At 39.2% G+C, this 27002-nt stretch overlaps 1 protein-coding gene across 5 annotated transcripts in view; it reads left to right on the top strand.

Annotated features, from left to right (window-relative positions):
- The window catches only part of LOC125107250 (cat eye syndrome critical region protein 2), a 180147-nt gene that overhangs the window by 99213 nt on the left and 53932 nt on the right, over positions 1-27002 (top strand). For all 5 annotated transcript variants that reach the window (XM_047742159.1, XM_047742160.1, XM_047742161.1 and 2 more), the window contains exon 2: positions 11566-11660. In XM_047742159.1, the coding sequence (XP_047598115.1) occupies positions 11566-11660 (95 nt within the window). The remainder of the gene's footprint in view (positions 1-11565; positions 11661-27002) is intronic.

The following is a 27002-nucleotide window of genomic DNA, read 5'->3' as shown; positions in this document are numbered from 1 at the left end:
TGCCTCCTTATAAAATACATTCAATCAAATGACCTCTGTAAGTATCCAAACTGCCATTGATTGAGGTTGTTTCAGGCTCCTGTCTCTTCCCTAATTTCTATTACCCAAAAGTAAAATGAGTGTCTTTTAATAGAAGAAACTTGGTTAGTATTTGCATTCAAGATAAATTTTTTTTGGAGATAATTTTGCTGAAAAGTCTTTGCCTCATCCCAGCAAAATCATACTGTTAGCCAACTTGACTTCTAAGGTATTCCCTTTCTAAACATAATCTGTGCACTCATTCCTATGTAATCTATATCTTGCTCTATTGTAAGTGCTTTCAGATGACCAGTTCTGATCCTCAGTTTTGTAGGTTCAAAAATTTAACAATTTGAGTAGGCCCCCAGTTGCAGAATGGCATTTTGTTTATTTAAAATTCTGTAGGTATCTTACCATGGTCATTATATTTACACCTGCCATTGGACATATACCACCCTTCTAATACCAAGACCCACTTGCTATTGCTAATCAAGGAGCTGAGAATCAAAAGAGAATGAATTAGTCTTTTTTTTTATATAAGATTTTATTTATTTATTTGACAGAGAGAGACACAGCAAGAGAGGCAATACAAGAAGGGGTAGTGGGAGAAGCAGGCTCCCCCTGAGCAGGGAGCCTATGCAGGGCTCGATCCCAGGACCCTGGAACCATGACCTGAACCGAAGACAGATGCTTTATGACTGAACCATCCAGGTGCCCTTGAGAATGAGTTAGTCTTGAGGGGATATTTCTTAGACACCTGATGAAATAGACCTGCCCCACAAACAAGTATCATCAGTGTCTGTCCCTCAGGGTTGGGCTAGATAAACACCGCCAAATTCTTCACCTTGGGACATCTTTTCCATTATAGATGGAACCCTATAGATACCCTATAGATACAACCCTTTAGATACAACCCTTTTGGTTGTAACATCCTTTTTTTTTTTCCCTACAAGATTTCAAGTTTTCTTAGGGTTTTTTTTTGTTTTTGTTTTTATTAGCATATAATGTATTATTTGTATTTTTTAAGTTTTAATCACACCCTCATCATTCCTAGTTTTGTCCTGCCTTTCCAGATTTCTTGATTGGTTTTCAGGTGTTTCTGAAACTCTTCAGTCACACGTTCATCTTTTTTTTTTTTTTTTTTTTTTATATTTCTATATTTCTGTATTTGTCAGAGAATGTAGCAGGCAGAGGCAGAAGCAGGCTTCCCACTGAGCAAGGAGCCCCAGACAAGAGACCCCGGGATCATGACCTAAGCTGAAGGCAGATGCTTAATCAACTGAGCCACCCAGGCATCCCACACACATTCATGTTCTAGACTAGTTGCTCCCAGTAACTAATTTCTTTCCGTTATCTCTGTGAACATTCTGCGACTGCTTACTCTGTGGAGGCACTAGGCAGTACCAGTGGTTTGGGCACAGGTCTTTATTAAGTTTTCATTTTTAGCATTTCATTCTTAGAGGTAACCTGCATTTTACAGAGAACTTCACTGTTCCTCCTACCCTCGTGTACACTGGCTGCGTCCTGCTCATCTTTCAGTCTTTGCTAATCTCTGCAGCAGCATTTTGCTTGCTTATCTCCACAGCACTCTGCTCTGCCAGTCATCACACCCCACCCTCCCAAAGCTGCTTCTAGATTTTATGCTATTTGGAAGGTAGGGTTCTTACTTTCCTCTTTGCATCCCCAGCACTTAACATAGAGCCTGGCACGTACCATGTCTTCAGATGCTAGGGATGCCTTTCCAGTATGTGACATCCCACTGTCATATGTCCATAATATGTTGAACTGATTGAATTCAGAGGGACCCCTACTTCCCTGCACACATTAAAGTTATAAATTTTCTGTGTATGTACTTTTTTGCCATTCTCACATAGGAGACTAGGATACAGTCAGATACGAACAACAAGATTTAGGACATTACAAAGTTATTGCCCACTTTAAAGCTTCTAGGACCTTATTTTGAATATTAAGTCTTTGCTATTTCTCCCCACTGCCCCCATTCTTCGGTCACTTTTCAGCCTTTATTGTCCTTAATTCTGTTTACCAATTTAAAATACCATAATGTTTTTTCAGGGGTGGGAGAGTTTAGAACTTGTTAACCTAAAATTGCTTTGTCTTTTTTTTAGCCGCATACATTTAGTTGCAAAATCTTACTCACTCTGCTTCTGAAATCCTCTCCTGTCACCTCCTGTACATCTTTCTAGTGTTGGCCCCATCCTTCTTCCCTGGACTAGATCAGTAAGCTTTTCACCCACTAATCTCTCTTACTAATAAACCACATCTAGATAACCTTCCAAGTTTGATCCCCACACTCCATCCCCCGACAAAAGCATTCCCTGTTCTTTAATGGCTCCCCTAAAATAACTCTGAACTAATCCAGTAGTGATCTTCTAATGACAGAGAAAGAGGACTGTTTAATTTCACGGACATAGAGCTATGGTCGTAAGTTACTCCAAGCATAAATTCTCCAGTGAAGTCCCATCTTAAATTCATGCAAATGTTTATGTTAAAAATATCTTCTCAATAACAAGTAAAACAATGAAAACAAACAAAGAAATAAGAGTAAAACTGACTTTCTAGAAGCTGTGCCATTTTAAAACTGATAGTTTTCTCTATTCTGGCCACGTGCTGTGGAGCCTCAGGAACACACATACCCTAGTTGGAAAGCCTTGTTCTAAGTGATGAAGTCTAGACTACTTGACCTGATATCTTAGGTTGTCTGTGAACCTCCTTTTCCAGATTTCTTGTCTGCGTGGCTATGCTTGTCCAGTATTCCAGCCTCATAGACCATACCGAGAAGCTTTCCAACTTTTTCAGTGCTCAGGAATTATTTATATAGTAATGGGCGTTTTGTTGGGGGAGAATATCTGTGAAACTTCTGAGCCTTTTCTTTAAGCTGCTGGAGCCAGTTTTGATAATTTACGTGTTTGCAGAAAATCATGTTCTTCTAGAGGTACACATTTATTGGTATAATTAGTTATTTTCTAGTTAGCCTAAGGTAGCAGTCATTTGAGGGGAGAAGCTGTTTTGATTTCCTTTCTCTTGCCCAGCGGCATTGCCAGTGACACAGCTGTTTCTCGGATGGTTGAGAGGAATGGTGTGGTTGCAGCAAAGCAGCAATACAGACCTGCTGGCCTTTGGGGACTCCTGGGATAAATCGCTTGGCCAACTGAAAGTATTATAATAGCCAGTTTCAGGTCCCTCACCATTATACCCACTCGAGCTGATTTATACTTTACCGTCTAAATTGGCATGGGGGCAGGCCTTTGGGATTAAATTAATTGATACCAAGTTAGAAAGCATCAGCTGCCAAAGTCAGAGGTGCCTTCTGGAGGCTGGTGTGCTTATTTCTTCATGTATTCTAAGCTCACACTCCAGGCGTTCTCTCTTGGAAAGCAGCTGGGGTAGTCCTTCAGGAAGGCCTGCTTTGTATCTCTTTTGTGCTAGCGAGGTTCTGGGTCCTATACAGAAGCCCCGATCTTTTACTGAGTCACTACATTGCAGTTAGTCCTTGTGCAAATCAGGAAGATTTGTAACCTTCCAAAATTAAATACAGCATATATGATTCTTTTATCTTGAGGCCTTTTTCCCCTCCTTAACATAAACTCAAAGGAATTATTATGCCTGAATGGCAGTAGTACAAATTTGTGATCTTGATCCTTACTTGGAAGTTGAAAAAAAGAAGGTTTGTCTCTCTATACCACCTTCTTTAGCAAAAGATTAAAGAAAATTTCTGGAGATTAGAAGCATGTCAAACAATAAAAAGCTACCGCCAGTGTTATTTAAGAAAAGGTGTTGTTACACAACAAAGGAATTAGTAATATTCTTTCTGTGTCATTTGACTGTCTCCAGTCTGGAAATTATCTTTGTTTACTAGGCAGGTGGGACTTTGTAAAGAATTGTAAATAAATGTTTTCCCATGACATATGCTAAAGGCCCCATGTCTCCCTCATTGCCAGTCAAAGTTTGGAACTATTCCCCTTGCTAGGTCCTGAGTTCTTTTCCGAACAGCCACTGCCTGTTGTTGAGAGTGGAGGAGGTGGAAAGATATTAAACAGACTTGTCCCTAATGAGCTGTGACGCCAGCTGCAAAGAGGACAAATCCTGTTACTCCCTCCAGCTACTCTCTGAAGCTACAGAGGAGCAGTAGGACTGGGTCTCCCTTCTCTATGCTGATTTGCCGAGTTTTCTCCTCCCTACCCCCACCCCACCCACCCCTTCCTCTTCTGTCCCAGAGCATCTTGGCAAAGTTCAGATTTCTATGCTCACAGCTCAGTGCCCACAATGAAAAGGAAATACAAAAGAGGAGGAGAGAAAGTGCAGGGGTGGGGTGGGGAGGGGGGATTTTAGAAGGGTATTCCTTATTGCCTTACTTCTAAGACTTACTCTAAGCTCTGGGTTTGAAGGCCTAAGTAGTAAAGCTTTGAATAACCTGGGTTTCCAAATAGTTCCTTGAAGAACTATTAGCTTTTATTGGCTTATGAATATGGTAGGCCATGTATTAAAAGGATTTTAATTTCTATTGTTCAGAAACCTCTGAATTTTGAAAATTTTCTATCTCTTCAGTCTTCGCTTTTTTCCACATACTTTCCACATACTTTCATTGTAAGGAAGATGAAACAATTGTAATTAGAATGTTGTAGAATATTGACTGTGCACCAGTCTCCACTGGCTTTTATAAGTATTGCCTCATGTAATCATTAAAAAATCCTTGGTGGTAGATACTTTTTATGGGACAATTTTTTCCTAAACTGTGGTAAGAAACATAAAATTCATCATCTTAACCATTTTTAAGGGCACAGTTCAGTAGTGTTAAGTATGTTCACATTGTTGTGAAACAGAGCCCCAGAACTTGTTCTTCCTGCAAATGTGAAACTATACCCATTAAAGTGAAAATTCTTTAACTGATAAGCCAGTTCTTCTCTTCAGCAGAAGAGAAACAGAAAACTGCGTTCCTGTTACCTTTCCTCTTTGCTATCTTTCCACAACATTCTTAATCTTTATTTCACCATGGGGTGAAAACTGAGGGCAGTATTCGTGTGCCTTGGTTTGTAGCTGGTACCCTCTGCTGGGATCAGCAGTAACTAAAGGGAGGGGGGGTGGAGAGCTTTGCTCTCCAGGGGGTTTATCACCTATTCTTCATCCTAATCTTTACTGATTCTGAATTTTTAAGTTCTGCTGAGCTAGAGGGGAAAAGTTAACTGATAATTTTGTCAATTTACAAGTTACCATGGCCCTCCCTATTTTTTGGTGGGTTATCTAGATAGCCCCTGATTTATGAAGCATAATGTCATAGAAATACATTTGAAAAGCAGTTTTATATTTTGAGGCCCATTTTCTTACTGATGTACAAATTTTACTATATGCCAGGGGTACAATGGGAGGCAAGCGTAAGGTGTTGAATTTTATTTGGAAATAATAGAGTTCCTTTCAATACTTGTGTCATTTGAGGAGCAATTCAAGCCTGCTCAGTTCTCTTTGAAAGAGCTGATCCAATATCCCTGATATTGTACCTTTCTGTGTAACCACTTCCCCAGTTGCTAACTCATTAGATTGTGGTTGTGTGAAGAAAAGCAACTTAGGTTCACTGGGGAGAAGTTTTTTTTACCAGTTCTCTTTAGCCTGTCCATCACAGTTGAGTATTGAACAAGAGCATTTAATATTTTTTTTCAAATTAAGATAATTCCCTAGTTTCTGCTGATAATGTTAAGAAAACTATGGTTGAATCACCAATGAAGCCTGGTTACTGAGGCAGGCAGAAAATACAGTGAAACAGTTTTGTCTTTTCTTCTTTTTCTTTTTTAAATTTCAGAGTCACAGATTTTATTAATAATTGTTTTTGGTTCATGACACATTCTTATCATTGGTCTCTGAATGTTTCACATTATTCATTTAAAAGTGATACCACCTCTGAAAATAGCATCCGTTAGAACATCATTATTGATATCGCTCTCCCATCCAGTCTTCTGCCTCCCAACACCTATGGGAAATTTTAAAATGCAGTTAGGGAATAAAAACTTACCTTAGACTTACTGAAGAAAATATATATTTGTTATACAAGTTAATAATTCAACTATTGGGCATGTATTTTAAGGTAAACAGTTCTTAAACTTACTAGTTGTAGGTTGACTTCCGAATTTGGATTTCTGCTAACTGCCAACTGGTTAGCAAGATGTTAGTAACTTCAAACTTGAAAACTCATAATCTAATGTAAGTAGAATGTGGGTTGAAGGACATCTTTTGGCCACATCAGTCTTAACTTTTGTAGGTCTGTTTTTATTTGGTCCTTGAACATCTTGCTTTACTCTAACTTATAATTCTATTTCATGACTCTCGGGGAGCAGTAATAAAAGGATGTCGGCAGTTGATATTGTTTGGAGAACACTTTAACTAGAAATTTCATGTTATGTCCTCACATTCTAAATAGATTTATTGCCAGAAATGACATTTTTCTCTAAGGACCAAATAACCCACTCTTCCCACCAGTGAAGACTAATCCTGTATATAGGGTAGTTTGTTTAGTGGTTTACCTGGATATCTGAACTACATTTAATTCTTCAGAGTTTTGGGTTTCAGAGCTTGAGGAAGAAACTCTAAATTCCATAGATACTGATAACCACACTTTATCTGCATGATTTGATTATGATGATTCATTAATGCTAGGGTGTTTAGGTAAACAAGGGGCTTTACCTGTTCTTGAGATAAATCATTTGAGTGTGTTTAGGGTTATAGTATAAGGATTTAATTCCATCCTTATGTCAGAAATTTGTTTTTGATGTTTCTTTTATGTTTTAGAGCATTTAGGTATATGGCTTTATTTCATTTGGTAGTTACATTTCTGTCTTTCATTCATTAAACCAGCATTTATTCATCTTCCACATGTTCACAAATCCTCCCTTTCTCTATTCCCACAGTTGCTGTTTTATTTACCTCAGACTCTAACCTTTTATCTTCCAGAGCACCTCCCGGACTGTATAAGCATATGAATCATGGGGCTCTTGTTAAAATGCAGATTCTGGTGTCTGTAAATCTGTCACGTTCCTGAGGTGCAAGCTTCCAGGTGATACTGACACTGCCTCCCTGGTCCTCACCTCTGCTACCCCTCCTGGTTGTTCTGCATTCGGCTCTCAGAACTGTTTTTCTGAGATGGAGATCTGATCATTCCACTCTCCTTCTCCAGACTTGAATGCATATGGAAGTAAATCCACAGTCTTTCGTGTGAAGATCCTTAAGGAACAGGCCTGTCCAGTCTTCGATTCTCTAACCACCCTCTCCGTTTTGGGGAGAGGCCTTTGTACTCTACAAATGCCATGAACTTCCACATGCTGTGCCTGCCTGCCTGTGCATCTGCCAGCTAAATATTGCTATATTTTATTGTTGCCTCTTCAGAAGATAAGATCATAGGTTTAAACTGGACAACTAGAACCTTACTGTAATGAAAGTTACCCTGATAGAAAGGGAGACATTCGTTTCAAGCATTTCCACCTAAGCCACAAGGGAATGTCTGTGGGTGGGAATCAGGAGATGCAAAAGAAAGGGTATTCATAGTAGAGCTTTAACTGTTCCTGTGTGAGTGACATTTTTTTTCTTTCACTTTTCTTTTTTTTGGCGGGGCGGGAGGAGTCTCAGCATAAAAATTAATGTAGATTTTACACTTTGCTCTGTAATATGACTGTTTTATAAAATTAATGTTTTAAATTAATTACTACGGAATAAAAGTGATCCACATGTATCGTGGGGCTTCTAGGAATCCTGGCATACCTCCACAGAGATATGTGGTGAACTTCTCTTTGTCCTTGGTAAAGCCTTCCCATTTCTTATCTCTTCACTTGTGGCCTTTGTGTAGTTTAATTTGGCACTTCTGTCCTTTAAAAACACTAGGAAGCATCTGGCTCTAGTACCTTTAATCAAGAGTCACATGGTGCTCTTTAATTTACACTTATGAGGAGGACGGAACCCCAGCAGGAGTGTGTAACAGAATGTGGACATACACAGTGTTGAAGGAGTTGCTGGAGGAACGAGCAAAATAGAAGTCAGGAAGATTTTATTTTTTGAAGATTTTATTATTTATTTGTCAGAGAGAGAGCAGAAGCAGGCTCCCTGCCGAGCAGGGAACCCAATGTGAGACTCCATCCCAGAACCCTGGGATCATGACCTGAGCCAAAGGCAGATGTTTAACCTGGCTAAGCCACCCAGGGCGGGGGCAGGGGGGGGCATCAGCTTCCTAGCCATCGGCTAGGAAGATGTTATAGATGCAAGTTTTTCATGTAAAGGACCTACAATACGGCTTGGCAGAAGGGAGGAGGGAAGGAATTTCTTTATGTTTAGGAAGAATGGTACATTGGAGGGCTTGGTTGGGAGTGATGGAGGTGGGTTTTTATAGATGTTAAAGCCATCACTCTTTCTAGCCTAGAACACATGGGCCAGTAGGAAGCAGCTTACTCTGTGGGAAGGGCCGTGGACGGGGTGGTCTGAGTTTCACTTGGTCCTGGCATTATTTGGCTGAGTACAACAAAAGTCAGTTAACCTTCCTGGGCCTAGTTTATTTATCCTTAAATTGAGAATGCTGAAATACTGCGATCTGTAATATACCTTCCAGTGCCACCATTCAGTAAGTATGGCTCCTCTATCAAACAAGATGGTCTGGGACTTTGTGCTAAGGGTTCACCTTCTGTTATAATTGGAGTTTGCTTTGGAGTCTTGCCACTGACCAAGCTTAAAATATGAACCATTCAAACCTTCCCTTACTTTGCATCACATTTACTTCTGTCCCATCTGGAATTCATGTTTCCCCATTGCTACTATTTCTCTCCTCTGGTGAGTCCTTCTTCAGAATCCTTCTCCCCAGCTCTTGCTTTTAACCCCACCTCACACCCTCTACCACCAGAATTCCTCTTATATACACAGCAGCTAGGTTGGTACCACTGTGCCTCTCCTCAGTAAAAATAATTATAGTGAATCTCCATTGTCTTCCAGAGACAAACTCATTAGGTCAGTATTCATATCGGCTATTGATCTTAGCTCACATTACTCCCCTCATAGTATCCACAGAAGAGTTAAACTGAAGCTCTTATCCTCTCCGTGCTCTTGCTCCCATTGTTCCTGCACCTTGTTATGCCCTGGTTCTCCCCCCATTGCCACAATTTTCCTATCTCGTGTGCCACCATCTTCACGCAGTCTCTCAGGCTTTCCACAGCCAGGAGGAGTCCTTTCTTCTCAATCCCCGTTGCCGCATAGCACCTTTTCTGTACCTAACAGTGCTGATTAGTTGGTTTGGCTATCTTTTTTTGTACTCTTATCTCTCCAAACTAAACTAAGCTCCTCAGCCTTTAGGAACTACTATATTATCTTAGGTAGTGTGGGTACCCAGTAAATATTGGTTGAATGAATGAATTCTGGCTAATTATAGTTCAGGTCCTTGTTATCTCTGGTTGGTAGAGTTTCTTGTTTTTCTGGATAATCACTAACTAAAATGTAGAAAAGAAGTCTGCCAAAAGGAATTAATAAACTAATAGAAGAATAAGAACTATTGCTAAGATGTGTTCTAATTCCCAAGTTTGTAGTTAAGGTAGGCAGAATGTTTGCAAGCCTCAGCCTACCCTTTGGATTTTGAGCTTCATCACCTGGGCGTTTAAGGCAGTATGAACCTTTTCAGGTGAACTACCTGAGGGTAATTTATATTTTGCTCATTTGTGTCAGTTAGTATGCTTAGCAGTATTTTGTCCTATGAAGGTTTTATTATTCTTTTAAGATTGATTGATTTTAAGATTTCATTTATTTATTTGACAGAGACACAGTGAGAGAGGGAACACAAGCAAGGGGGAGTGGGAGAGGGAGAAGCAGGCTTCCTGCTGAGTAGGGAGCCCAGTGCAGGGCTCTCAGCCAAAGGCAACACGCTTAACGACTGAGCCACCCAGGCACCCCTAAGATTTATTTATTTTAGAGAGAGAGTGTGCAAGGTTAGGCGGGCAGGGGGTGGGGAGCGGACAGAGGAAGAGAAATACAAGCAGACTGCCTGCTGAGCACAGAGCCCACTGCCACACTGCCATCTCACGACCTTGAGATCCCTATTGGAGTCCAAATCAATGACACCTCACCGATCACACCGCCAAGGCGCCTCTATTTTTGAACAGGTTTTAGAGTGAGTGCTTACCAACTCTGGAGTTTTAAAAAATAACAAATGGAACCATTAAAATAACTTACAGGGGCACCTGGGTGGCTCAGTGGGTTAAAGCCTCTGCCTTCGGCTCAGGTTATGGTCCCGGGGTCCTGGGATCAAGCCCCCGCATCAGGCTCTCCGTTCAGCAGGGAGCCTGCTTCCTCCTCTCTCTCTCTCTCTCTGCCTACCTCTCTGCTACTTGTGATCTCTCTCTGTCAAATAAATAAATAAAATCTTTAAAATAAAATAAAATAACTTACAAAATTATTTTACAGAATTAGTTTTTTACTATCACTAGAAAAACTTTAATATTTTTATAGTAGCAGCAGGCTCCTCTGTTAAGGATGCACTGCTGTGTCATTGGTGTTTAGGTCAGAAATTGTTTCTTATGCACACCTCATGCTTTTAGAACCATTAATACGAGCTTTCAAAGTTTGGTTTTTCTGTGTTTATAGATCCAGTTATGAACCACTCAAACAATAAGCAGAGCAGACCCTTGGAAAATGGCTTACATGCAGAAGATAGCATCCTGGTTGAAACAGTGTGGGCAGACTTTATATCTCAAGAGTTGATGACTTGGAAAAGATTCCATCATCTTAGAAAATACTGGTTTAGAATGGGAGATTGAAAAAAGAAATAGGATCTCCTAAAATTTCCCACTGTCACTTTTTGTCCCAGTAGCTCCTTCTCAACTTGGCTTTTTTCAGAATACTGTGCTAAATATGAGCTAAATCTTTGGCATTGTCTGCTTGAATCCCAAGGAAAACAAATACATCTCACCTAGGATTAAACCATTAACATAGACATTACCTCACTTCTCTCTGGATGATGTAAGATTAATCTCAGTTCTAGCAATCTCCTATCATTAGTCACTTAGGTGTAACATCCTCAAAATAAGAATTGCTAGCTATATTGCTCACCACCAGTGCTTTTTTTCAATAAATAGAGTGGTTCTTTAAAGCAGTTGCGGGTGGTTTACCTGTTAAAACTGTAGAGGAATGAAGAATACTTTCTAATCAATCATGTTATTTGCTACTTTATTCTCTTGCCATTAAAGTAGAAGGCATTATAACATATTTATGTAAGTTAAGCTCTTTGATAATTATGTAGCTAGCAGTGACTTATAAAAAGAGATATATGTATGTTTCTTCTGGTGTGCAGAAAAATAGAATAGAGCAGTGGGGAAAACAAAAGTTTTTCTTAGAAAAACAAGAAGTTGAACTGGTTGCTCTTCTAGCAGTAACTGGGATTAGAAAGGCAGAGTTTATCCATTGCAAGCAGTTTGGCTACACTGATGTTGATGGTGTGGGTGATAGGAAGCTGGGAAAGGTGGATTTTAAGAAATCTGTGTTTGATCTCAGTCTCTCTCTCCTCTTCCTGCTCTGTAGGAGTTAGAAGCAGCTCTTCACAGAGATGATGTAGAGTTTATCAGTGACCTGATCGCCTGCCTGCTTCAGGGCTGCTATCAACGAAGGGATATCACGTGAGTAATCCTGATTTTACTACGCATTTCATGTAGAAAGAACTAATTAACCAGGTGCACTGAATTTTCCTGTCTCCTGTAACAAACCATCACTGATCATTTGCCAGTGGTATTTACATATGGATTCCCCAGCTCTGTGTTTGGCTTATTCTGGAGTTCAGTTTTAATTTTATTATAATCCCTGAGTTTATTTCACTCTGACAAATCTATATCCCTTACTCCTGGAGCCGCCAGTTAACATAATCAAGTGTAGAATTTCTTCTCAGTATATACCTTTCTTGTTGATTTTTACAGAAATTACAACCTCTTGCAGTATTGGTAAAATGTTGCCTAACAAATCATAGCTAGATTTTGCAGCATTTCTACCACTTGAGTATCTTCTATTGTTCACATAACCAGTAGCATAATTTTTAATATGCAGCTTCTAGGCTCACTCACACCACAACTGCCAAGTAAACAGCTCTCTGGTACATTCAACATGTATAGACGTTTGGAGCACAATTTTATCTGTGTAGACAAATAAAGGATCTTCCTGATAGGGCCTCATTCCTTGTTTTGACCCTAACTTGATAATACATTTTCTTTGCTACTACATTTCTACGCAGGGCGGAACTTTTTAGAGCCAGCTCTTAAAAAGCTGAGATAAATGGTTTTCTAGTTTTCAGCCCTCCAGTGCCGGGCAGGGCAGGGGTTTGGGGTGTGAAGGTTTGTATTTTTCATACAGTTAAATATGCTATCCCAAATACTTCTGCTCTTAGTATCTCTTAGGGCTGGGAAGCTAGGCCCAATAGTAATGTGCAATAAACTTGCCGTTAGAAGATGAGTAAGAGATTGATGAGACACCATTTTCTTCGGGGTAGAAGTTTGAATTCCTTGGGGGAGAGGTATTGTTCCTGGACTCACTGTGTTAATATAATGACTTTTTGTCCGAGAATACCCAGATAGTTATGCTAGACAAAGAATAGACAAAAGGTGGAAAATCCATCTATTGTTTTACTGCTTGAGCATGATAATTAAGTTCTTCCATTCTTTTACTGGGATATGGTTTTTAAGCACAGTTGTAGTCACACTGTGATACAAACTTACATTTTCATATCTTGCATTATTTTTCTTAAACCATCTTTCCTTTAAACGTAATTGTCAAAGAATCCAATTTGGTAGCTGGACATTTGGTCTAGCTTTTAACTGTTGTAAACAGGCTATAATGCATTGCCTTAGACATAAAGATTTGTACACCTAGTGAATAATCTCCTTAGTTTAAATTTCTGGAATGGTGATCACTTAGAAGAAATGTCCATTTAAGATTTTTTAAATAAATTTGCCAGGCTGCCCACCACAGAGGTTGCTTCATTTGGGCCCTGAGTCTTCACAGCATGAGGGTATCTGCCTGAACTTCCATCTGGACCTTGCCCACTCTTTGCTGGGTAGCAGGTACTGGTGGAACAGTCAGACACTCTCTAGACCTTCATGGCATTTACAGGTACTAGGTGGGGGTGAGGAAGGCCCACTAAGAATTACATATCTTATCACTTTAATATGATACTACTTACCACTTACTGTGATAAGTGTTCTAAAGTAAAAATAGAGTGTCAACAGAGCATATAACCTTAGATGAGAAAATGTGAACTGAGCATTCGTATTTGGGCTTCCTTGGGCCAGTGCTTATATTTTATAAAGCACAATAAATAAGTGAATGAATGAATGAATGAATGAATGAATAAGGGAAACCACCAAAGACATCCAGGTATAAGGAGTGATAACCTTAGAGCTGAGCCTAGAGATTATAGAGTAGAAGGTCCCATGTTGTTCAGAAACATGATCTGAGTGGTACAGTCTTGGTCCCTGAAGGTTAGATTTTGATTTGTTGCCAACACCTAAAATGAGATTTCACACTTCATATCCCAATTTATAGCTTTTAGAAAATATCCACTGGTGTGCTACTACCCACGAAGACAACCATCGGCTAGAGGGCATGTAGGGTCTGGTCTCCCTCAGTACTTAGCATTCCTGATTACTCTCCCTTGCAGAGACTGATTGTCACTCATCATCGGTCATGTTCACATAGCCTACCTTACCTGTCTTTTTTTTTTTTTTTTTTTTTAAAAACCTGTCTCCGGCACACATTTTAGTTCAAGGAATTCAGTAAACACAATAGGACTTGGGAGCCTAATAAGGTTTGTAGGCTGAGGTAAGAATTGGGGGGTATCAACATAAAAGCCAGGAGAGGAGGGGAGTCCTCAGATTGTGTATTTAAGTAAGCATCCTGGGCAAGAGGGAAAGTAGGAAGACAAACTAGGGGCTAATAAAGTAATCAGGGGAGAAAGGAGAGGTATAGACAGAGTGAAGGACTGTTATGTTGGTGCAAGTAACGAGACATGGTGTCTCTAATCTTGACCAGTCTGAAGGTATAAAGTTGTTTTAACTTGCAATTTCATTGATCGTTCTTCACATGTTCAATATCTTAGGTTTATTGGGCACATTGGTAATCTTTGTGTATGTGACCTTCTTGTTAATATACTTGGGTCATTTTACTGGTATGTTGAAGATCAGGGAAAAGAAATGTCCATTTAAAATTTGTAAGGCTGACTTCTCCAGTTTCTTCTCTTTCACTCTTGCACAAGAGTGCTCCTTTACCTTTGTCAGCCCTGAACATTGCCCATAACTTGCCAGCCCCTGGGTGTTGGTAGGATAAAACAGTTTCCTGTCTCTTGTGGATCTACAATCTTCAGTGTGTGACAGTGGAGATAGAGGGGACAGTCTGTGGTCGAAGATTTAAATAGCTAAAGTTGTATCATTTATGGAATAAATCTTCCCATTCCTGTTGGCATGTGATACATCTTTTTGCTCTTTTTTTACTTATGCTGGAAACTACTTGGTTCCGATTGTACCTATCAGTCTCTTTTGGCTCTGATACCACACTATGTCTCCCTAATACATTCATTAGCTTTGTGACACTGTGCCTGAGGTTTTTCATCTATAAAGTATTTTATTGTTAGTATCTCTACTTGTTGGATTATCATAAGGTTGAAGTAACATTGTGTATACAAAACAGTAGGGATATTGTCTGGAACACAACCACTAATAATATTTGAGTGATTATTCCTTTATACTGTATTTGAAGGTTTTAAGGATAGTCCTGCTCATTAATCCTTCTATTTAAAATTTGTCTTAATCTTCCTTCCTCATTCTTCCAGAAAATAATTATGTTACCCCATCACATGGATAAGATATTCCCTTATTTTGATTAGAGTCAAATGAACCTATGGATAAATTTAGGCAGCGTTGACCTCTTCGCAATATTGAGATTTTTTTTATTCAAGCTCTTTTTATTACTCAATAAAAATGTATAGTTTGATTCATTTAGGTCAGAATCATTCTTGGCTATTTTAATTTTTGTCACTATTAGGAGTTGAATCCCACTCATAAGTACTTTGGAAATATATTCTTCTGTATAGATTGTATAGATCTTGAGTCTACACAGTTTATTGATCTTGATTATTTTTTAATTTGATATTCTTCTCATTTTCTAGGATTATCATCCCTCTTTCCTTTTGGTATTTGTATTATTGTCTGTTTCATGCTGTACTAGTTATCCACGGCTATGTAACAATACTCTAAAACTTAACAACTTAAAACAACAAAAAATTATTATATTATAATTTCTGTTAAGGATCTGGCTTCAGGGGGCGCCTGGGTGGCTCAGTGGGTTGGGCCTCTGCCTTCAGCTCAGGTCATGATCTCAGAGTCCTGGGATAGAGCTCCATGAGCCCCATATCGGGTTCTCTGCTCAGCGGGGAGCCTGCTCCCCACCCCCCCACCACCGCCTGCCTCTCCGCCCACCACCGCCTGATCACAAGATCTCTTGTGATCTTTGTAAATTAAAAAAAAAATTTTATTTTATTTTTTATTTTATTTTATTTTTTTAAAGAATCTGGCTTTAGCGGGGCGCCTGGGTGGCTCAGTTGGTTAAGTATGGGCCTTCAGCTCAGGTCATGATCCTGGGGTCCTGGGATAGAGTTCTACATCAGACTCCCTGCCCAGCAGGAAGCCTGCTTCTCCCTCTGCCTGCTGCTGCCCTCTGCTTGTGCACTTCCCCCGCCCCCGCCCCCAGACAAATAATAAGTAAAACCTTAAAAAAAAAAAAAAAAAAAAAAAAGAATCTGGCTGCAGCTTAGCTGGGTGCATCTAACAGTTTTACTTAGAGACTACAATCAGAGTACCCAGGACCTTGACTAAGGACTACAGTCCTCTCAAGGCTTGACTGGGGCAAGTATCCATTCATTTGTTTTCTGTTGATGCATAACAAATTTCTCCAAACTTAGTAGCTTAAAAAATCCATTTATTATCTCACAGTTTTATAGGTCAGGAGTGTACATGTGGCTCATCTGGATCCTCTGCTCAGTTTCTTGCAGGTCTATAATCAGCCTGTCATCTAGGCTGTGTTCTAATCTGGAGGCTTAACTGGGGTGCAGCCCAAATTCATTCAGGTTGATGACAGAGTCATCTCTGTGTGGTTGTAGGACTGAGGTCCTAATTTTCTTTCTGGCTGTTGACTGGGAGCTGCTATCTGCTCCCCCAGGTCACCCACAATTCCTTTGCCAGCCACATGGCCTCTTATTGCTTAGCTGTTTGTGTCTTCAGGGCCGGCAGGAAAATAGCTCTTGTCTGCCAGGAGAGGATCTTATATGATATAATCATGGGAATGAGATCCTTTGCCATATTCTGTTGATTAAAAGCAAGGTATAGACCATCTGTCATACTTAAAGGAGGGGATTGTACAAGGGTATGAATACCAGGAGGCAGAAATCATGTTGGGCTTCTTAAAGACTGCCAGCTATACATGCTTTTATTGTATTGACTGTGTCTCCCAAAACAGAACTAAATAATAATGGTAAGATTTATGTTTGCATTTATTAACATTTACTTAATTATTAATATTTCATAAATTGTATAGGTACTTTTTATAGATTTTTTCTTGTGAATCAGAACAATTAATTCATTTTTGGATAATCATAATTTGGTTTTAATGGATCCTATAAGTATATGTGTGTATTTGAATGATATATATATTAATTATATAAAAATATAAGAGTCATATATTATCAATGAGAGGTTTTGATTTTCCCCATTGCAAATGGGGGTAAATGGCTGTAACCAACTTGTTCCTCATTTAATTTTACTCCTCTCATATTTACTATTCGTTTCAACCATAAATTACAGAAAAAGTATGTACTTTGATAACGTTTCCTATAGAAGTAATTAGTATGAAAATAATGGATATTCTGCAGAATATTTTTAAAATAGATGCCAACTTTTCCCATCATTCACTTGTGTTCATTTCTTTTTTTTTTTCATTGTGAGGCAAAGAAGAGATGGTATGAGGTCATCTCTTAGATTAATAAGGTGCCATTTTATAGGGAAGGAAACATACCAATTTACTTACCAGATCATGTAGCTAGTTAGAAGGTGAAAAATTCCCGCATGAGCAAGATTAAGTACAAAGAATCGAAGGAACAGGAGATTGAGTATTAGAATCTGAATTTTAGGCCTGTAACCCAGACCCTTTTGTGTTTTTTCTTCTTAATATAAAATTATGGAATTTTTACAGTATAAAAAGGATTTTTTCAATAATCAAGTGTTAGGATGTAGGGAAAAAGGAACCTTCATGCACTGTTGGTGGGAATAAGGACTGATGCAGCCACTCTGGAAAACAGTATGGAGGTTCCTCAAAAAATTAGATTAGAACTATGCTATGATGTAATAATCACACTAGTGGGTATTTACCCAAAGAATACAAAAACACTAATGGGAAAGGATATAAACACTACAATAGCTAAATGTCAGAAGCAGCCCAGGTGTTCATCAATCGGTGAACGAATAAAGGAGATGTGTATATACCTACAATGGAATATTACTCAGCCATAAAAAAGGAATGAAACCCCTCTTTCTGCCATCTTCCTATGCCACCATAATGTTGTGCATGAATGTCCTGGCAGATGCTCTCAAGAGCCTTAACAATGCTGAAACGAGTCCATGCTCCAAAGTCATCATCCAGTTTCTCACGATGATGATGAAGCATGTTATGTTGGTGAATTTGAAATCATTGATGATCACGGATCTGGGGAAATTATTGTGAACTTCACAGGCAGGTTAAACATTTTGTGGAGTGATCAGCCCCAGATTTAATGTACAACTGCAAGCCCTAGAAAAACAGCAGAATAACCTGCTCCCACCCTCCCCCACCCCTCCACCCCAGTTTGGTTTCACTGTACTGACAATCTCAGCTGCCATCATGGACCATGCAGAAGCAAGATGAAAACACACAAGAGGGAAAATCCTGGTGTTCTTTTTCTAGGGATATAATAACAAACGTGCAAGTAAAATGCCTCAGTGGGGGGAGAAAAGAATGAAGTCTTGCCATTTGCAATGACATGGATGAATCCAGAGTATAATGTTAAGTAAGTCCGTCAGAGAAGGACAGATACCATTTGATCTCACTTATCTGTGGAATTTAAGCAACAAAATAAACAGAAAATTTAGAAACAAACCAAGAAGCACACTGAACTATGGAGAACAAACTGATGGTTTCTAGAGCCGGGAGGTAGGTTAGGAGTGGGTGAAATAGGTAAAGGGTGTTGGGAGTACATTTATATTGATGAGTCCTCAGTCATGTATAGAGTTGTTGAATCTCTGTATTTTACACCTGAAACTATTATACTATACGTTAACTATACTGGAATTTAAATTAAAAACTTAATAAAGTTTCAAAAATACAGGTTTGGTTTTTTTTTAATGATAAAATACAGTATAGATTGGTCATCCCCACCCCCTTCTGAGAGATGGCATACAGGCTGAGCTGTACTGACTAGGTCTTGTTTTCCACTTAAGTATACCTAGAGGTAAAAATAGCATTTATATATTTCAGAAGTATTTTTCTCATCAAAGTTGTGTTGGCTCAGCAGTCACATGCAAATGTCCAGTTTCCTTCTGTCATCTATTCCTTCTGTGTCCTGTCCACAATTTCGACCTTTGTAGATTGCACAGAGGCCAGTATTTGGGACAAGTGCAAGCATTGCATGCTTCCCTTCCACAGTGCTGAATTATAGCAGCTTTTATAAATAGATTTCCTCCTTATCACAACATTGTGTCAGTTACTCCTAACTGATTTATTTTGAAGTGAGGGATTAATTTCTTTAAAAAAAAAAATAGACCTCTTTGAATATCATAAAATTTCAAATACTTGTTGTAATGAGCAAGAAAGCAGTTTTTCCCCTTCCCTATTGCCAGCAGCTACTTCTTTGACTTTTCTTTTTTATTTATTTTTTTTTTTTTTAAGATTTTATTTATCTGACAGAGAGAGATCACAAGTGGGCAGACAGGCAAGCAGAGAGAGAGAGAGGAGGAAGCAGGCTCCCTGCAGAGCAGAGAGCCCGATGTGGGACTCAATCCCAGGACCCTGAGATCATGATCTGAGCTGAAGGCAGAGGCTTAACCACTGAGCCACCCAGGTGCCCCTTCTTTGACTTTCCTGCTATTGAAGGAAAATATGAAAAAGAGTCTCAGGTGGATAGAAGGAAGAAGAGCCCAGGGAGCTTAGTGTTCTCACTTTGGTACAGGGTGTGGTAGTACAGTCCTACCAGTAGTGATGAAGAGTTCTTCCTTAAAAAGCAGAACCGCTATTGTGCACTGGGGCAGCGAGGCAAGCAGTTTTCCAGCATTTTTCAAACCACATTCTGCTAAACTTACCTTTAGATGGTGGAGTATTGTGGAAAACATAATCAGTAATTTTTTGTTTGTTTTTAAACTACAGGTGAAATAAAAATATTTCTGGATGGCCAAATAAATTTGGGAACTGGCAGTCCTGAGATTCAGAATTACTTGTTCTAGAGTGTTGCTCTCACTTCAGCCTTTTAAAAACTTGTTGTTATTGAGGTGTGTGGGTGGCTTAGTTGGGTGTCTGCCTTCTGCTCAGGACATGATCCCAGGGTGTGGAATGGAGCTCTGCATCAGGCTGTCTACTCAATGAGGAATCTGCCTCTTTCCCTCCCTCTGCTCTTCCCACCTGTTCATGCTCTCTCTTTCTCTCTCTATCAAGTAAATAAAAAATTTTAAGAAAGCTTGTTATTATTGGTATACAATAGACACACAGAAAATTTTATGTTCTCTAGTTATACAGTTCACTGAATAGTCCCCTTCTGAACACATCTGTATAATGAGCACCCAGACAAGAAAGACCACTATAATGGATTTTACTTTTTCCATTGAAAGGAATTGTCCAAGGTGGTAGTCATTTTGTCCCACAAGTGGTATCCACTTGGAGCTAAAGTGGATGCATGCTTTCTGAATCATCTCATCCTATAAAAAGAGAGAAATTTGGACCATTGAATGCTTGCCTTTTCTGGTTCTGAGATTTACCTATTGTAGAGAGCTAAGACAGTTATTTAATTTCTTTGTGCATAACTTGCCTCATCTCAGGATGATAAAAGTTCCCACTAAAGTTATCATGAAGAGTAAATGAAATAATCTATGAGAAGCCTTAGAATAGTCTGGAGTCACTAATATCAATTTATTATATCAGTGTATGTAAAAACATTCTCATAGTTTCTGAATATGCTGGGTGGAAGGTAGACTTTGATTCAAGCAGCTTTCCATCTCTTACCTACTTTGGTCTGCACATTTTGAAACTGGGGTCAGCAAACTTTTTTTATAAAAGCATAGAGAATAAGTATTTTATGCTTTGTGTAAATGATATGATCTGTTAGAACTACTCCATCATCTTAGTGCAAAAGCAATTAATACTTTGATAGCTGATCATGCCTGTGGATTTTTTTTTAGAACTTTATGTACATTGAAATTTGTATTTAATAACATTTTCACAAGTAATAAAATAGTGTTGTTTGGACACCCCCCCCCCCCCCCCGTCATTTAAAGAAAAAAGAAATTTTTTTAAATTTTTAGTTTACAGGCTGTTTAAAAAAACAACAACAAAAAAGACATTCAGGGCCACAATTCATAGTTTGCCAGCCCCTGTTTTTAGAACACTTTTTTAAAAAGAGTACTATTCTAGTTTGCACTAACTCAGTCTAACCTTTAAATGGCACATAAAACCCCATTTGTTCTTTTTTAAAAGATTTTAGTTATTTATTTGACAGAGAGTGTACTAGCAGAGGGAGTGGCAGGCAGAGGGAGAGGGAGAAGCAAGCTCCCTGCTGAACAGGGAGCCCAATGTGGGGCTGGATCCCAGGATCCTGAGATCAAGACCGGAGCCAAAGGCAGACGCTTAACCAACTGAGCCAACCAGGCCCACCGCAAACGTCCCCCCGCAATTTGTTCTTAATTGTGCTCTCCAAACTGAGTTTTTTGTCCCCTTATATATAGGAAAGAATACTTGTCTGCTTATCCTTACTATCCTAGGCACTGCTGTAAATGTTTTTGAGTAACTCTTATTTAATCCTTATAATGTCTAATATAAATTCCTTTCTCATCCATCTAATGAGGATGAGGAATTTGAGGCACAGAGAGGTTAAATAACTTGTCTACGTTTACACAGATGGTAATTGATATAGCACAGATTTGTCCCTAGCAATGTAATCCTAGGTCTCCAGCTCTTACCCACAGCCCTATGCTATAAACGATTTAAAAGAAAAATGTTAAAGAAAGAGGTTTTCGTCTAAAATAAGGAATTTTAACTATTTTTGAGCTGTATGCTTTTTTAGCATTCTAATAAAGTCTGTGGACCTGACCTCATCTGAGAATATGATTTGAAACCGCAAAAGACATAGGATTACAGCTTGACCAATTATACTGAAATATGGTTAGTAAAATTTTAATAAAACAAATTTTTGATACAGTAATGTGTTTTTTATTAATTCATTAACATGCTCTAGCAACAGACTTTGTTTCTTAACATTAGTATCTTAATCTTGGGGTGCCTGGGAGGCTCAGTGAGTTAAGCCTCTGCCTTCAGCTCAGGTCATGGTCTCAGGGTCCTGGGATCGAGCCCCACATCCTGCTTCCCCTTCTCTCTCTCTGCCTGCCTGTCTACCTACTTGTGATGTCTCTCTCTCTGTCAAATAAATAAACAAAATCCAAAAACAAACAAAAAAAAAGATTAGTATCTTAATCTTTTAACTATTCGTGATTCTAAATGGTTATATTGAGATATTTATGGTACCTGTCATGTGATGTGAAAATATTTTCTTTTCACAAAAAAAAAAAAAAAAAATGCTACTGTTTTCCCCCCTACCTTCATAATTGAACAGAATGTAAAATTTCAGGTAGAGGCTAGTTAAAAGTTAATTATTTTCTCACCCAGGTTCACAACCACCTGACTTACATCTGTGGGCTCAAATCTCAAACTAATCTGCAATGCAGAATCAATGTCTTTGAAGTAAAAGGAACTTTATCATTTGTACAATTTGTTTTTTTTAACTTGTGAGGAAACTTAAGCAGCAAAGCTGTGTCTAAGTCATAGGAGCCTCTTTTCCACACATGCCCCATTGTGTGCTGTTGTGATATTTGCTCTCACATATGTCTAAACAGTGTCCGGGTAGCACGGTGGGATTCAGTGCAAATCTTTGGTTTGGCTTGGTATTATTTATATTGTTTAGGAATTTGTTGTGCCTGGGAGATGTTTAGAATAAAATAGCAGTTCAAGTTTTTCAGGAATTTGTTCGTTTTATTACCAAGGAAGAGTGGTCATGTCACCCTTCCTCCTCTGCAAAGGATATGTTCCAAGACCCCCAGTGGATGCGTGAAACTGTTGATAGTATTGAACCTGTTGAACCATGTGTATGACAAAGTTTAATTTATAAATTAGGCATAGTAAAAACTGAAATTTAAATAAATACTTAAATAAGCACAGTAAAAGACTGATCCCAGTAACAATAAAATAGAGCAATTGTAACAGTCTGCTGTGATTAAAGTTAACATGAATATGCACACACAACACGATGCAGAATGTCTCACTGTACCGTATGCACCTTTCTTAGGATGATGTGAGATGATGAGATGCCTACATGAGGAAATGAGGTGAGTGATGTAGCATTGGGCTACTGTTGTAGGATCTGTTCCTAACCAGTAAAATTTGGGAACACTGATGGGGTATCACTCCCCTGATTGTTTTATACTGTATAGGACTCCGACTCCGTTTCAGATGCTGTAGAATTGCTTTGATGAAGTAAGCAACCATGTTGGGAAAGCTCCCTTGGCTGGGGACTGCAGTGGCCTCTAGGAGCTAAGGGTCAGCCATATCACAGCTATCTACATAACCATGGATAAATAGGCCAGAAAAAATTGTTGAGCACATAAAGCAATTCACAGAAGCATTGGACCAGTGATATGTTTCTGTAAATGTAAAACAAGGAAATTAAATGAGGATAAATATATGTGGGGAAATTTATAAAGAAAATGAAGGGAAGGGTGCCCGGGTGGCTTAGTGGGTTAAGGAGCCAACTCTTGGTTTTGGCTCAGCCCATGATCTCAGGGTCCTGAGATCCAGCCCTGTGTCAAGTTCTTTGCTCAAAAGGGAGTCTACTTCTCCCTCTCACTCTGTCCCTCCCTCCCCTCAACTTGTGCTAGCACATTCTCTCTCATTTAAAAAAAGAAAGAGAGAAAATCAAGGCACTGATTACCACAGTTCAAGAAAGTGATTCTACCTGGTAGGAAGGGAGACTACCATAGTTAGGGTTAAGTGTAAATGATAACATCTAAGGGAGTGAGTCTCAACCTTAAGGAATATCAGAATCAACCAGACAGCTTGTTTAAAGACAGATTGCTGGTCCTACTGCTGTGTAATTCTGTCTAATTCCATAGGTTGAGATGGGGCTGAGAATTTACATTCTTTATAGGTTCTAGATGATGCTGGTCCAGTACCATCCTTAAAGTTCCACTAACCTAGGGAATGACTAATTTTCTGTTTTTTAAGCTTGATGGCAGACACATGGGTTCTTGTTTATTTTGTTTTGTCTTTGCAGTTTCTTTGCTGATTTCCCCACTCAGTATATAAACTTAAAAGGAGAGAAACAGGGACGCCTGGGTGGCTCAGTGGGTTAAAGCCTCTGCCTTCGACTCAGATCATGATCCCAGGGTCCTGGGATCAAGCCCCACATCAGCATCTCTGCTCAGCAGGGAGCCTGCTTCCTCCTCTCTCTGTGACTGTCTCTCTGCCTGCTTGTGATCTCTGTATGTCAAATAAATAAATGAAATCTTTAAAAAAAAAAAAAAAGGAGAGTAACAGACTTTGTGTTAGTAACATACTTTTTATTGCTGTTGAAACACTCCGTACTTTTCCTCCTGTTATCTCCCTGGAATTACAATTCTAGGAGTTGGTTTTATGGACCTCTATCAATAAAAATCCTGTAGGCACTTAAATGGGATTCATCAGCTGGTTGCTCTCTGTAGCATTTCTTTTTCTTCATTGAGAAGTACCCTGACCTAATTGAGCCTGGGACTGGAAATCAGGAACGTCTGGTTTGCTCTTAGCTGTCAAAGTGAAGATAGGATTGCATCAAACAATGTCTTGAGCAATGGTTTAAGTAAGCCCTATAAAAATGTCCTCCATTAAATGATCATTATGATGATAGTTGACACCAAAAGATCTTTTTTCCCTATTATCACTTTTACGAGAGTGCTCTTTTGATTACCTAGACTAAACTGTGCTTCAGTGTGGTCTTTGTTTCGCTGTCTTGTGGCTCCCACTCAAGATAGATACTCATGGGGTGCCTGGGTGGCTCAGTGGGTCAAAGCCTCTGCCTTCGGCTCAGGTCATGATCCCAGCATCCTGGGATCGAGCCCCACATCGGGCTCTCTGCTCAGCAGGGAGCCTGCTTCCTCCTCTCTCTCTGCCTGCCTTTCTGCCTACTTGTGATCTCTGTCGAATAAATAAATAAAATATTCAAAATAGAAACTCAATAACAATCATAAACTTTACTTCTCAGCATTAATTATATACCTAAGATTCTATAATAGATTCTTTAAAGACTCTTAACCATTTAGTACTTGGGGGTCCCATCTCCCTTCTGTAGAAATATTATTTATCTTTTTGAAAATTACAGTACTTCTGTGAAATGAGTCAATGTAAACTCATCTTTATTAAGATGCAATTTAGATATAGATACAATAAAACTTGTACAATTCAAGGGTACAGGCTTTTTTTTGGACAGAGAGTACACCATGTTGTTACCATCCTATTCAAGATAATAGGACATTTTCATCTCTACAGAAGGTGCACTTTGCCATTAAATATATCCCCACCCCTCCACATTGTACCCCAGGCAGTCAGTGATCTGATTTTTATCACTGTAAGTTTTGCCTTATTTGGGAATTTTATATGGCTGTCCTCTGGTGTCCTGTTTCTTTCAGTCAGCATAATGTGTGATAGTCATCGATACTGCTGTTTGTATCAGTAGTTTGTTCCATTATGGGGAGAGGAAATCTGAATTTTATTCCACTGGAGAAATATGTCACAATTTATATGTCCACTAGTTGATGGACTTACATTTTGCTTCTGTCATGCGTAAAGCAGCTATGAACATTTGCATACAGATGTTTTTGTGGGCATATGTTTTCACTTTTCTTGGGAATTTTAAGAGTAAAGAAACTGCCAGACTATTTTCTAAGTAGTTGTGAGTCATTTATATTCCTACTAACAACATCAGGACCTACCATAATGTCAAGAAAGTTTTCTTCTAGATGTTATTTCAGTTTTAGCAGTTGGCCTTATGATGCATTTTGAATTAATATTTATACTGGGTGTGAAGTAGAAGGTCAGTGTTCTTTTTTTTTTTCCATATGGATATCGTATATATTCGGTACCTTTCTGGACTCTGCCCTATTCCATTGATCTGTATGTCTTATATTTACACAAATACCAGATTGTCTGGTATTAGTAAATTTTCCAACTTTGGGCAGAAATTTTTTTTTTCATTGTTTTTACTATTCTAAGTTCGTGTGCATTTCCATATAAATTTTATTTATTTATTTTTTAAGATTTTATTTATTTATTTGACAGACAGAGATCACAAGTAGGCAGAGAGGCAGGCAGAGAGAGAGGGGGAAGCAGGCTCTCTGCTGAGCAGAGAGCCCACGTGGGGCTTGATCCCAGGACCCCAGGACCACGACCCGAGCCGAAGGCAGAGGCCTTAACCCACTGAGCCACCCAGGCGCCCCTCCATATAAATTTTAAAACAACATTTTGGTGGCGGAGAGGGGAGGAAGCATCCTGCTAGGACAGTAGACATTTTGAGCAACATTGAATTTCCCTGTCCTTAATCATGATATATATGTTTCATTATTTGTTTATTTTCTTTAATTTCAATAATTTTTTTTAGTTTTCACATTGAAAACTTTGAAGCGGCTTTCCATTTGCTTCTAAGTAGTTGATATTTTTGATGATACTGTAAGTGGAATTACATTAAAATTTTTATCTTTTGTGTGCATTTGTTTATTGAGAGCAAGTGCGCCTGGGCACATATGTGCATGGTACCAGAGTTGGAAGGGGCAGAGGAAGAGAAACTTAAAGCATACTTTGCATTCAGTGCAGAGCCCAACATGGCGCTTGTGTCTCCATCCATGAGATCAAGACCTGAGCCAAAAGAAATAGTTGGTCGCTTAACCAACTAAGCCATCCAGTGCCTCTCAAATTTTTTTTCCTATTTTTTTTCTAGTATGCATATAATGCTGTTGATTTTTGTATATTGACCATGTTTTTATAAGATTTACTTATTTTAGAAAGAGACTGGGGAGAGAGGCACAGAGAGAATCTCGGGCAGTCTCTCTGCTAAACATGGAGCCCGCTGCAGGGCTTGATCTCACCATCCATGAGATTTTTTTTTTTTTTTTTAAGATTTTATTTATTTATTTGATGGGGTGCCTGGGTGGCTCAGTGGGTTAAAGCCTGTGCCTTCGGCTCAGGTCATGGTCTCAGGGTCCTGGGATCAAGCCCCACATCAGGCTCTCTGTTTAGTGGGGAGCCTGCTTCCCCACTTCTCTCTCTGCTTGCCTCTCTGCCTACTTGTGCTCTCTGTCTGTCAAATAAATAAATAAAATACCTTTAAAGACTATTTTATTTATTTATTTGAGACAGAGAACATAAGCAGGGAGGAGAGGGAGAGGCAGACTCCTGCTGAGCAGAGAGCCTGACCTGGGGCTTTATCCCAGGACCCCAGCATCATGACCTGAGCCAGAGGCAGATGGTTAACTTACGGAGCCACCCAGGTGCCCATTACCACCCATGAGATAATGACCTGAGCCGAAACCAAGGGTTGGACACCTAACCCGCTCACCACCCAGGTGCCCCAACCATGTTTTTACAATCTTCCTGAATTCACTGTTTAGTTTTAC

Source organism: Lutra lutra, chromosome 8 (genome assembly GCF_902655055.1).
Source record: "Lutra lutra chromosome 8, mLutLut1.2, whole genome shotgun sequence".
In the NCBI taxonomy this organism is placed as follows: Eukaryota; Metazoa; Chordata; class Mammalia; order Carnivora; family Mustelidae; genus Lutra; species Lutra lutra.
Note: the sequence above shows the minus strand (reverse complement) of the source record. Positions and strands in the feature narration are given on the sequence as shown.